The 12721-nt window shown below is 38.2% G+C and overlaps 2 protein-coding genes and 1 non-coding gene across 3 annotated transcripts in view; 1 reads left to right on the top strand and 2 right to left on the bottom strand.

The window, feature by feature from the left end:
* The window catches only part of creb3l2 (cAMP responsive element binding protein 3-like 2), a 25233-nt gene extending 20503 nt beyond the window's left edge, over positions 1-4730 (bottom strand). The window contains exon 1 of the mRNA XM_068307233.1: positions 4344-4730. Coding sequence (XP_068163334.1) covers positions 4344-4442 — 99 coding nt within the window. The 5' untranslated portion in view covers positions 4443-4730. The remainder of the gene's footprint in view (positions 1-4343) is intronic.
* A 1564-nt stretch (positions 4731-6294) lies between these two features.
* ssbp1 (single-stranded DNA binding protein 1) lies at positions 6295-11743 on the bottom strand. Its single transcript, XM_068307033.1, has 7 exons — positions 11699-11743; positions 10677-10759; positions 9806-9863; positions 9569-9709; positions 7848-7935; positions 7171-7259; positions 6295-7060 (listed from the first exon to the last, which is right to left on the bottom strand). The coding sequence occupies exons 2-7, from the start codon at positions 10698-10700 to the stop codon at positions 7017-7019; spliced, it is 444 nt and encodes a 147-aa protein (XP_068163134.1). The 5' UTR covers positions 10701-10759; positions 11699-11743; the 3' UTR covers positions 6295-7016.
* A 659-nt stretch (positions 11744-12402) lies between these two features.
* trnaa-ugc (transfer RNA alanine (anticodon UGC)) lies at positions 12403-12474 on the top strand. The gene has a single exon. It is a non-coding gene; the product is annotated as a tRNA-Ala (tRNA).
* Positions 12475-12721: the final 247 nt, after the last annotated feature.

The raw sequence follows: 12721 nt of genomic DNA on the forward strand, positions 1-12721 counted from the left end.
CGTCTCACCACAAGTCCAGTAAGTACACCATGTGCTGAGCACCACGCCAAAGAAAGTATGTGCTAGTGCATGAAGGGAGTTTAAAGTTTTGGCCATTCTTTAGCTCTCTCAATCTTTCCATAACTCCCTGACAGGAATGTGCTCTGGCTTTTTTTTTCTTTGTTCACTGCACTTTCAATATAAGATGCCAAAAACAACCAAAAAACCCTTTAGAAGTACAACTTTAAGAGTAACTATCTCAGACAAAGTCATAATGAGGAAACTATATATTATTCAAATTAGGGTTACACCATCTACTTCATTAAAATAAGGTGAACTTTGTTGTTACATTTGCACAAATGAATGTGTGCCGATGGTTTTACATTGAACACAAAAAGAAATCAGTGTACTGTTGGAGGAAGGGGACAACAGTCTCAAAATCAGATATCTAATGGATCCTGCATCAATCACTTGTCCCTGATGGAAGGAAGTGAGCCCTCAAGATAAATAAAATTTAATTAAGAAGATAAATTATCAACATGACATTGTTTAGATTTTATAGTATCTATAAATCATCAGGGCGGCACGGTGGCACAGTGAGTAGCGCTGTCGCCGCACAGCAAGGCGGCTTCGAGTTCACATCCCGCTCTGTGTGGAGTTTGTATGTTTTCCCCATGTCTGTGAGGGTTCTCTCCGGGTTCCCCGGCTTCCTCCCACCTCCAAACCCCCCCCCCCCATGTGCTTCAGGTTAATTGGTTGCTTCAAAGTGCCCGTAGGTGTAAGTGTGTGCGTGCGTGTTTGTCTCTCTGTGTGGCTCCGCGGTGCACTGGCATCACGCCTGGAGTTTACCCCACCTAAGTTTGAGAATAAACGCTGTTGAAAATACAAAAATAACTATAATTTAATTAGTACTGTATTACTAAACTATTATACTAAAATTGGTAGAGATGAAGCAATAGAGAATCAGCTGAATCAGCAGCTCCCATTTTGCCATCTTTCAACTGAACTGGATTGACAAGAAGAACCAGACTGTAATAATGAGCAATCCAATTGTAAAAATAGAATCTATGCATCCTATCATTCACGTCATGACAATGCCTGACGTATTAACCATTTAGTCATGTAATACAAGCATCTATTTTCAACCACAACTGCGTCATACAGACTTTTTTGGTTTGGTCATGAGGACTCCACCTTTACACTGACACAATGTCTTGCAAACTTGAGGAACCAGATCTTGACATGAGCAAATGCAGTCAGAGTTTGGGAGGGGGTTCCAACTGATTGACGAAGCAAGCTTTCCACACATACAGCTGAGAGGGTTTCCATTGTTGTGACAAATTTGTGGCATGTCGACATACCCCCGCAGAAAAAACTCAACTCGGCCCCACAAAGACTCCAGTCTTTTCTCAAGCTGCCTGAGATTCAACCACTGGAGTCTTGTAAGCCTTTACATTCATGCTTTCACCATCCTCATCACACTCAACCTATTCATGCCTTACTATATTTAGAGTATTCACCTCACTAACAAGAGCGTCTCAGTACTGGCACTCAGCATAACCTGGTCTTTATGTACTGGATGCATTAGTTAGCTGAAGAAATAGAGCTAGAATTGCATCCATCACCATTGATCCTGGCCCATTTATATTGTGATTATTTTAAATTGTTGCTTTGTCTGAATGTTTACAGAATTACTTAAAAAGCTACCAACAGATTTTGAGTTTCTATTTCAGAGAGGTACGGTACGACTCAAGGAGAAGGCCGACTGATTCTGATGTCGATCCGAATCATTATAGGCCCAAACTGTTTATGATTCTCTGCCAGAGGCATTCATCAGGGAGATGAGAAGACTCACATAGACAAGGGCAAAAGTTTCCCATAGATGTGAGCTCCATTACAGATTTTTATAGAAAATGAAGGTGTGACACAGGGAGACGATGTGTAGCTAAAAATCATGCTTCCCAGGTGAAACTTCTTCTTTTCCACTGTTTGAAGGATGCCTAGTCAGTTGGAAGCAAGATTTTTTTTAAACTTCCTGATGAATTTCAAGGAAATTTGGTCAAAGAATTCAGAATGGGACAAGCATTTTTATTTTCCTGTCCCTTTTACAATTTTGCTAAATAAGCAAAACTAAGAGACCTTATGAACAAAAAACATAGTGTAGGTGTTAACACACGGTACAGACAAGCAAAACTGAATCACTCAACCTTGGAGGAGGTATGTTCTCTATTGTCATCAATCATGACAAAACCATTCTTGACACACGTGTCCTTCACGTGATAATCTACAGTAATAGTGGGTACACCATAGTAGAAAGTGTTTGCTGCTTCTCCACGGTAAAACCAAATCCTGCTTTAAAATGGCCTTTTGCCTTCAGTTATGTAACACAGAGTGTGTGCTCTTGCCATCTGAGTCTCGGTGGGCCAAACGGAGACGACAGGAGGGGCGTTTGTTTTACAGAGAAAAATCCAGCTGGTTTGCAGGATGGGAATCAGACACCGCAGAGGCCTACTGAGACCTCAGACAATACACACACACACACACACACACACACACACACACACACACACACACACACACACACACACACACACACACACACACACACACACACACACACACACACACACACACACACAAACCTACAGACAGGTAAAGACTTGTGTTCCAGCTGTGAACGACAATCCTTAAAATGAGCCTTGAGGCTACGCTTCCTGACAAATACCAGCATATTAGACCATATTTGATTACACTATTTAAAGGTAACTGGTAAAATTACCTTAAAAATCATTTTATATTTGAGTACTTTTTCCAAAACATGGAGTACATTTTGGTAATAAATCTTCTTTACTTGTATTTAATTAGACTCCTGAATTCACAGCTAACATTTGTACTGGAGAATTTTTATAGATAGTCATTCGTTCATTCATTTTCCTGCCCGCTTCATCCGCTTGCGCGGGTCACGGGGAGCTGGAGCCTATCCCAGCCGGTATAGGCAGTGCAAACAGGCAGTGCAAACTCCGGGCGCAACGCCACTGCACCTCAGAGGTTACAGAAAGTCAATGCAAAGCAAAAGTGGGAGCTGAATTACAGGAAACGTAGTGTTTTTACGGAGTTGAACATCAAAATGTAGCTTCAATGCTGCCACTTGGAGCTTTGCCTCAACCAAGCAGCTTCTGTTTTCACCGGATTGTTGGCTTGTTCATTTTTCTGTTGGACAACTCAAAAGACATATTTTCATGTTTCCTTCTTCCTTAAACATCTTAAAAGGAAAGAAGAATCATAAATGCTCAAGGAAATCCTGATTGGCTGAAGTCCACTTGTAAAGACTTCCTTGTCCTGATCTGGAAATGAAAAGTGAAGAATGCAGAGAAGAGGAAGGTGGCTATGACAACTCCTGAGCCAGTCCTACAGGATACGTTCAGCACTTGCACTTATTAACTGTTTAAACATTCACCTGAGCTTTACAAGACCATTCTGATCATTAGAAATGTCAAATATTAAATATCTTTATTTCAATAGTAGAGCAACAAGGCTCCTCTTTCGGTTTCTTTTGTATGCTTCAAATTTTTGCATATTTGCATGGAACACAGAACCCAGTGGTTCCAGGGGGACCAGATGCAGATGTTCCAGGGCCTCCACGGGGGTTTTGTCAGAGAATATCCGGTGGCACCACTGGCGATTACTCATGGAAATAGCATGGACAGAGATACATAAAGGTCCAGCAATGAATAGATTTCAAAAGGTTAACACTATTTCAAGTCACTCCTAAAACCCATTTCCATTCAGACTTAATTGATGCTATGCAGTAAATAATCCATAGTTGTGTAGAACAAGAAATTTGTCCAATAAAGCCATAACCTATAAGTCATGACAGGACAAACAATCACTGAGGAATCTTTAGTTTGACAATTTTGATTTTCAAGACAATTTTTTCACTTTATTCAACAGAAAACTAAAGCAATTTATCAATGCATAGAACAAAAGTAACTTATGCATACTAAACAATAGTTTTAGAATTGTTTTATCCTCCACATAATGAGTGATTGTTTCTAATTTTATCTATATACGGTTTGATTTACTTTGTCACCATCTTGCTCATTGTTTCTCTCCCAGGCTGAGAAACCTTTCTGGGACCCCAAGGTGCAATACGTGAATGGAGAGCCTGGTACCACACACACAACGCAAATAATACCCTCCCCCTGGTGTCAACAAAATAAACTTTCATCAAATAAATAGAAGCTGACTTGAAGCCTCAATAAGTCAAGTAACTTTCTAATGCTGATCAGAAACTACACAACTAATTATCAGGAACTGACAGGCATTTTCTCCTCTCCCCTATCCATCACTGATCGATAACTTACATTGGTATAGAGCACAGAATCGATTTCCCCGTCCTCAGAGAGCTCGCTGAGGTTCCTGTCCCAGTGTAGGAAGGGTTCACTACTATCCAGGATCTCCATGGCTGACTCCACTGTTTCTGTGGTCTTTTTGTTGTTGTTGTGGTTATATTCGACAGAGCAAACAGCTGCTTCTAGTTAAAAGGTCAGAATAGGAACTCCAAAAAGTTGTTCACAACGAGCCAACGATCGAAAAGCCGTCCTGGAGACTGAACTCGGTTATGTCAGGAATGTGGAGCGGTGAGAATGAAGGTGAGTGATGTTATTGTTGTTTATCATCTCCTCTCTAGTCCAGGGGTCCACAGACACTTTCTACCAGTCTCTCTGCTTTTCTTCCTCCTGCCGCTCCTCCTCGCGAGCCAGACGCTCAGGAATGTGTGGGCGGAGTCACGCAAGCGAATTAACCCGGAGTTATTTAAAAATAAATAATAATAAAAAAAACGATAAAGCCATAAAAGTCACAAAGTCTGCGCATATAAACGTGATGATATACTTTAGATACAAAACGTCAAAAAGTTTGTCCTAGCTATTTGTGATGTTAGCGTCATTACTCATAATGATTGTAAACGTAATTCCGGTTTAGAATTTCAGAATAAAATAATTTAAGGCGTCCTTTGAAAGTGGTTAACAGGTCACTGCGAAATAAACTGGAGGAAAAATAGTCAGTACTGTAGACTTCAGTTAAGCGCACAAACAAGAAAACTGGGAATTTGTGACAATCCATGGGAAGGAGGATTACAATCACAATCAATGCTAATGTGGACCTGTTACTTACAGATGGTGAAGTACACCGCACTCCTGTCACATGTGAAACTTATAGCACTGCACTTATGTTTTTATTGTTTTATACTGTAGCTTTATTTTGGAACTCATGATATTGAGATTAAAAGAGGGAGTCAAACAGGACCTTTTCTTTTAAATAGCACAAATAACAAAAAAATATTTTGCAAATAAAAAAAAGGTGCATTTTTACATAGTGCTACTTTACTTTTTCTCTTAATATTTAGGACACTAATCTGCCAAATGCTTATTTAAGGTAAAATTTAATCTTCGTTCCATGCAGGGGAAGATCATATGAAATGATGTAAAGCTTAAGAACAACTTTTAAATTACGTACGATATTATATATTTTTGTAGGTGATCATTTAGTGGTAAAGAAGGAGCTTATCTTTGAAATTCAATCAAAATCAAGCATATTTTAAATTATTTTCTAAGAAATGGTAAAGGTGATTAAACAAAATAACCATCAAAAATCAAATATTCATCATTAGTGGTTGCCTAAAAAAACAAAACAAAACCCTGAATAAAAGTTAAAGAACAGAACCACCTCTTAATCTGGCTCACATGCAATGGCTCATTCTTTTGCCCTCTTTTGAGATAATGAAGAGTGGAGACAACTCTAATCCAACCCTTGACCTTGAGCCAAGTAATGAAAAAATAACATTTAATAACTTCTTATTTTATTATTATTATTATTTGCTATGTTTTATGAATTCATATGTAATTCACTGACACCTACTTATGTCAACGCTTTTATTTTTAAACACACTTCCGGTTCATCACTATGTCAAACTTGTCTTAATATCTGACGCAGTTTCTTTCTACTGAATCCACAGGTTTCCCCCACAACTCATAACCCCGCCTACTTTCAGCTGACGGACCAATCAGGATACTCGTGAGTTTAAAGCCCTCTCACTAAGGCGGGCTTGACCCGCCCGACCCTTCAACTGTCAAGTGACGCAGCCAATCAAAAAGGACATTGATTTCTTTTGACCAGTGATCTTAGGCCAAGAATACTTTTTGAGTAAATCCCGCCTCTGCTCTCACAGGAATAGCCAATCACCACCCGTTAACGGAAAGTCTATGAAGTCTGGATTGAAACAGATCAAGTATAACCTTAAAAACTTAAATACCAGATTTTTATAGACTTTATTATCAGAGTCATGATGTATTTGGTAATAACCTATTTGTATGTTTTTCTTTATAAAATGAATTCAGGAAACAGTTAACATAACCAGGTAAAAATCATGTGTGACTATAAAACAAACACAAATGGGAAGAACAAACTTGTCTGCATATATGGTCTATTATAGAAAACAGAAAAGAAATGACGTAGCAACACCGAGGTGACATCAACTAGTCACTTCCAGAAAGGAAATGAAGAACAAGTGAAACTAACAAAGCAGAAAACAAATAAAACCTTACACATCATATACAGTGATGTTCTGTTAAGCACAAGTCCAGGGAAAAGTAAAATGTTCAACTGACAACCTATAGTAAAAAAATAACTCTGGACAAAGAAGATGTGAAATTATCATCATGAAACAATTTGATTGGAGTATAAAGACAATTTGATTCCATAGAATTAACTGTGAAAAACAAAGGATACAAGGTTCTTCGTGAACCTCCACATCTTTGTAGCAGTTCTGTATGATCTGTAAGGAGCTCTTTCTGTCTCTTGATGCCTCATGGTCTGCTGGAGGTGCCATGGACAAACATGACTTGTGTTGCAACTTAATCTATCCCCTCTTCTTGCACAAGTTCTTTAGTTGGTGACATTTAGGGTCTTAGTTTTCTTTAAGTAAAAGCAAAAAAAGGAAAATATAGAAAAAGAAGGTCTGATTTTTGGATAGTCCTTCAGGTCCTGTCTCGAATGTTGTCGCTCAGAAAGACGATGTTGTCTAGAGAACAAACAAGATAAATTTTGAAATTACTTAAACATAAGTCAGTAAGACACAACATTTTAACTATTTTATTATACTCATATTGAATAGTGTGTTCAGTCTCTGACCTGCTATAATGGTTGTGGCCTGACGTCTGACTTGGTTCTTGTCCACATATTCTCCGTAGTCCAGTTTCCCTTCTACAAGGACCCTGGACCTAAAGGAGACAAAAGGAGGATGCTTCCTTAAAAGCTTTGTGAGTAAGACAAGCTGAATACATATGTGCAAAGTTATTTGGTCACGGTGGAGGCATCAGGGAGAGCATGTTTAAAATGAAATATTTGAAATTCCCCTGTCTATTTTGAGCCTTAACTTCAGCAAAGAAGCCCCTGTAACCGAAATGAATTGAATCTGGCCATGAATGTTGGACTGCACAATGGAAAAACTAAGCATGTTTCTACTTTTCTAATAGCACTTTAAGGGAAATAGTGTTGACATCAACTACACAATCAAACATGACTGGTTCAAATATGTGTGGATACAGTCTGTGACTGTTTTGCATGGCATCGCATGACACCTCTTCATTTACTCAGTGTTAAATAGTCATAACGATCTAGAGAAATTTTATAGTTTTTATTTTGTGACACAGAAGGAACCAGATAATGTTAACTATTTATATTTAGAAAAAATAACTCTGAAATGAATTACAACAAAAGAATGAAGTAGAGTCAACCACATAAAACCTCAAAATAAAATAAAATAAAATAAAACAACGCTGCACCCGTGCAGAAGATACATGTCGTACCCTTTCTTGATGTACTGGTAGGCAACGTCTCTCAAACCAGGTTTGAACACAGACACACGATGCCACGTCGTCTTCTGACTTACTTCACCTGAAACTCACAACATAGCAGGAATCAGCATTGACTTGGGACATTAAAAATGACTAATAGACATGTAAGGGTGCATCATAATGCATCAGAAAGCTCAGCCCATTTATCCGCATTAACATTTTAATTCTGAATACACACTGGAGTTGGAAACTATTTTTTTAAGGGAGAAACTACTATAAAATATTCTGTATGTGCCATTTTAGTAAGCTGTGTTGTCATCTAAAACCTTGAACTCTAACATTCTACGTATTCTATAATCTTTTCTATGAAACGTCTAATTTCATTTTGAAGTAATAGTGACATCTAGTGGTAGAATATGAAACACACATTTAACAACGCAAAACAATTTATAAATACAGTGGTACCTCTACTTATGAAATTAATTGGTTCTGGAAGAAATTTCTTTAAGTAGAAAATTTTGTAAGTAGAGACACATTTTACGTGCAAATGCCCCAATTCGTTCCAAACCCCCCAAAATTCAGACATAAATGTTTTATAAAGCATAAAAATGCATCAAAACATGTAACAAATACATGTTACAATTAGATTATTACACAATGAACGAGAGTTGTGCATAATGCAAAAATCAAAGAATAGAGTAAAGAATAAAAATGATGGTCATTTAGCTTTTAACTACTGTCCTCATTATTTTTGCCCTCGTGGGTTCATGCGCTACTTGCCTCACCATGGCGAACAACAGAGTGAATTCCAGTCCTCCTTTTGAACTTCTCGAACCACCCACGCAATGCCTTAAACTCCAGGTGTTCTTTCGCCGACTTTCTCTCGCCTGAATCCTCCCTTGACAAGGTCATTAAAAATGGCAATAGCCTTTTCGCAAATTATTTTATTTTATCATATTTTATCAGAACACCTCATGGGTCGAGAGCCGAATGACGAGGACGCTGCATAGACACCTATCTAGATACACAGAGGTCCCTCTTAGCCAATGGAATGCCAGGAAAATGCTAGATCCAATGGCAGAGCAGCTATAAGAATGTTGCGTTCAGGAACCTTTGGGAGCTGCGAGTAGCAGCCCATACTGTATTTTTACCTTTCGTATCCTGAATTTTTTGTTGTAACAACAGGCAATAATATTTTCCTGTTGAGGCATTTCGCAACTTGAAAATTTTGTACGAAGAGATGTTCGTAAGTAGAGGTACCACTGTACAGGTATATGTATTATCTGAACACGAGCAACATAGTTAAACAAGGAAATAGGCAGTCACAGACTGCAACATCCTACAACACCCCTGAATTCAAAATTTTACCCTGACCTTCTTTCATAGGTCAGGATCATTTAATAAAAGTGCCCATCCCCTTTGCCACTCGAGTAATCTGCTTTTTATTTCATCTTTCTATCTACAGCGTTTGCGAAGATATTTGGTGGACTAATGGACGGACGTCAGCCAATAGAATGCGCGTACGGTATCACGTGACTGCCCACCAAAAATCCGTGATGAGATGAAGTTGCGAGCGTTGATGTGCGAATGGGCGAGGGGGCATTGTAATGTAATTGTGGATTTCCTTCCATCTTTACACAATAATTCTAGTATTAAACCCACTGATTACACCAACGAAATTATGTACAGCAACTGTTAATTTCAATGCATAAAAAATCAATCTGTCTTTTCACCTGTAGTGTTAACCTCTCCGTCTCCTGTGCGCCACATTTCATTGGTTGCTACGGAGAAGATGGTCACAGGGTTACGACCCTCCATTTGTCTCATTACTGGGTCTTGACCCACCCGACCTAAGAGCTGCACTCGGTTTATGGCTGAAATAAAGACACACAATCCTGTTTATCACACCAATTGAAAGACTTCTTTCTCTGTCTCAGATCAAATCTTTACCTTACAGAAAATTTACTCACATCTCTCCAGAATGAGGCTGGTCTCTGTGCTCCTGTGTCTCACCAGTTGTCTAAACATCTGTGGAGGGAGGAGACACCAAACAGAATAAACTTCACTGACGCAGAATAGAGTGTGCATCCTCCAACACTTTGCATCAGATGAAGATTAACACTCAGATGAGCTTCAGAAATCCCTGTTGCATCAGAAAAACCTTCCTTCATTTTGTTAGTAAAGTTTTGTATGATGGTAAACTTCACAAAAGCCAAATTTATGTAATCATGTCAGATCTCAAAAACCTCCTTGTGATCGGACCACCGAGAAATGTTGTTAGCAACAGGTTTGTTCAGTCGGCAAAAAATGGTCCACAACGAGAGCATCTCAAGGCAATACTGTACAGTGGTACCTCTACTTACGAATATCTATATACGAAATGTTCTACTTACGAAACGCCCCAACAGGAAAATATTGCCTCTAGTTACGAAAGAAATTTCGAGTTACAAAAGGTAAAAATACAGTATGGGCTGGTACTCGCAGCTCCCAAAGGTTCCTGAACGCAACATTCTTATAGCTGCTCTGCCATTGGCTATTACCTAGCATCCTGGCATCCCACTGGCTAAGAGGGACCTCTATGTGTAGCTAGATAGGTGTCTATGCAGCGTCCTCGTCATTCAGTCCTCGACCCATAAGGTGTTCTGATAGTTTTACGCATAAAACATTTATGTCTGAATTTTGGGGGGCTTGGAACGGATTAGGGCATTTGCATGGAAAACTACTTACGAAATTTTCTTCTTACAGAATTTCTTCCAGAACCAATAAATTTCGTAAGTAGAGGTACCACTGTATGCTGATTTTTGTGTTCACCATGACATACATTGTATAGTAATTGTTCACCTGTGTTGAGGCTGTTCTTAACATCGTCACTTGGATTGAAGCAGCGAGTGGAGAGACAAAAGCTGGACTTTTTGATGAATGAGCTAAAAAATAAAATGTTACAATAGGTTTGTTATAGTTCTTGCAAAGTCACCTGATCACAATCTGCATGAAAAACATTGTTTCCCAGTGTTTGATAGACACTTTAAAAAAATTATACTCTTACTTTTCTTTCAAAGGTCACCTTTAAAACAAGGCGGGTATAGTTTTTTGGAAAACATTTGGGTATATTTGTGAGTGGGTAGAAGAGTAGGAAAAGTCTAGGCAGAAATCACTCACTGTAAGATTTTTTATCAATGCTGTACAAGAACTCCATGATTTCCATGAACTTCATGGATGACTGAACTCAGCTTTACCCATATCAGGAAAACACATTTTTCACCCACATCTATAATGTTGCCTGGATGATATTTTAGTCAAACACCCAATCTATACTTACTACTCTTCTTGTTATATTAATATTTTGAATCAATGCATCATGAACTATTCCAGAAATGTTTATTGTTTTGTGGTTTACCTTATATTGCATGTATATTTTTTAATTTTCAAAAAACTTAGAAGTATCGTATAGTATATATACTAGTACAATATATAAGATAGAAGTATAGTAGAAAAGTATTTCGTGAAATGTTCCATTAGATGACAGGGAGAGATGTTTTATTGTTCTACGTGTTGAATTACTTAACATGATACAGTAAACGTACGACATTTCGGTTTTCAGAGACTGCTTTCGTTTCTGTTTGTCGTCAGACACGCTGAAGGCAAGTGAAAGCCGCTTTCCTACAGCAGCAATGTCGTGTTATGTACATTGAATAAAACCTTCACATTCACATGTCCCCACTTATTTTAGTTCACAAAATCCCGAGCCGGAAACAGCATATTTTTGACAATATTTTGGGAAAAATGTGTCAATAAATCAATTAATTTGTCAATAAATCAAATCGAATATTAACATAGTTCAAACAAGCTGAATGAAAACTTACCAGCTGCCACACTTCTGGACACACCGCGTAACCTCGCTCCGTTTCCTGTGCGTCCCTAACACAGGTCCGGCAATTCGCTAAACGATGTTAGAGTTCCTCTTTACAGCGATACTATACTGTACGGTATTTAGGGTTTTCAACAAGAATAAATGTTAATATTGTGGGGAAAAAAATAAGTATCAGAAAATCTGAATAATACTCAATTATACCTGTTCCCTTTGGTTTTTGAAACTGTTATATATTGAATGACTATTATATCATTATAAACCGGTACATATGTTATTATGAACACATAATCTGGCAAAAGATGAGGCCACAACTGTAATTTTGTTTTAAATGTTATTAAATAAACTTAAAACAAACAGACTTACTTTTAAAATAATAAACAATCTATTTTTATCCTTAAACTGAATCAGCTTCATCTTGTTCAGAAATCCGCGATGACTCAAAAGCAACATGGACAAAACAAAAAACGAAAACAAAAAACAACAACAACAACCACACTGTTTCAATAATATATTTCAATATCAACCACTTCACACATTGATCCCTGATAAAGGAATAATTCAAGTTGAAAAGTCTTGTGTAATTGATATGGTATTGTTAGTTGAGAATAAAAATAAAAGTAATAGAAACCAAATCCATCAGCATGCTCTACCACTCGAATTTTATGACTGTACTATAAAACACCGTGACGTAGCGAAGGGGATGTAGCTCAGTGGTAGAGCGCATGCTTTGCATGTATGAGGCCCCGGGTTCGATCCCCGGCATCTCCACTAAAGCTTTTTCTTTCTGGAGTTGTGTCTATCTGTGTAATTGTAGGTGGCAGTGACGCCTTAAAGCGCTTGCGCAGGGATTATTAGTTCCTGTGCTATGACGTGTGAACGACACATAGACAACATAAACCCTACGTACGCTCTATGGAATAGTGTCTATGCCATAGAGCGTACATGGAGGTGGGTGCACAAGGTTTTCTTCTTTACGAAGATTAAACAGAAAAATAACTTAACTGTTAAAGTAACT

Source organism: Antennarius striatus, chromosome 22 (assembly GCF_040054535.1).
Source record: "Antennarius striatus isolate MH-2024 chromosome 22, ASM4005453v1, whole genome shotgun sequence".
Lineage (NCBI taxonomy): Eukaryota > Metazoa > Chordata > Actinopteri > Lophiiformes > Antennariidae > Antennarius > Antennarius striatus.

Bases quoted from the DNA above. Each gene is read 5' to 3' on its own strand.
- ssbp1 (XM_068307033.1), bottom strand. From the start codon at position 10,700: ATGTTAAGAACAGCCTCAACACAG. The intron at 9,864-10,676 runs GTGAACAATTAC...CTCCCTCCACAG, and splicing joins TAAGAACAGCCTCAACACAG to ATGTTTAGACAACTGGTGAG. The intron at 9,710-9,805 runs GTGAGTAAATTT...TCTTTATTTCAG, and splicing joins CAGCCTCATTCTGGAGAGAT to CCATAAACCGAGTGCAGCTC.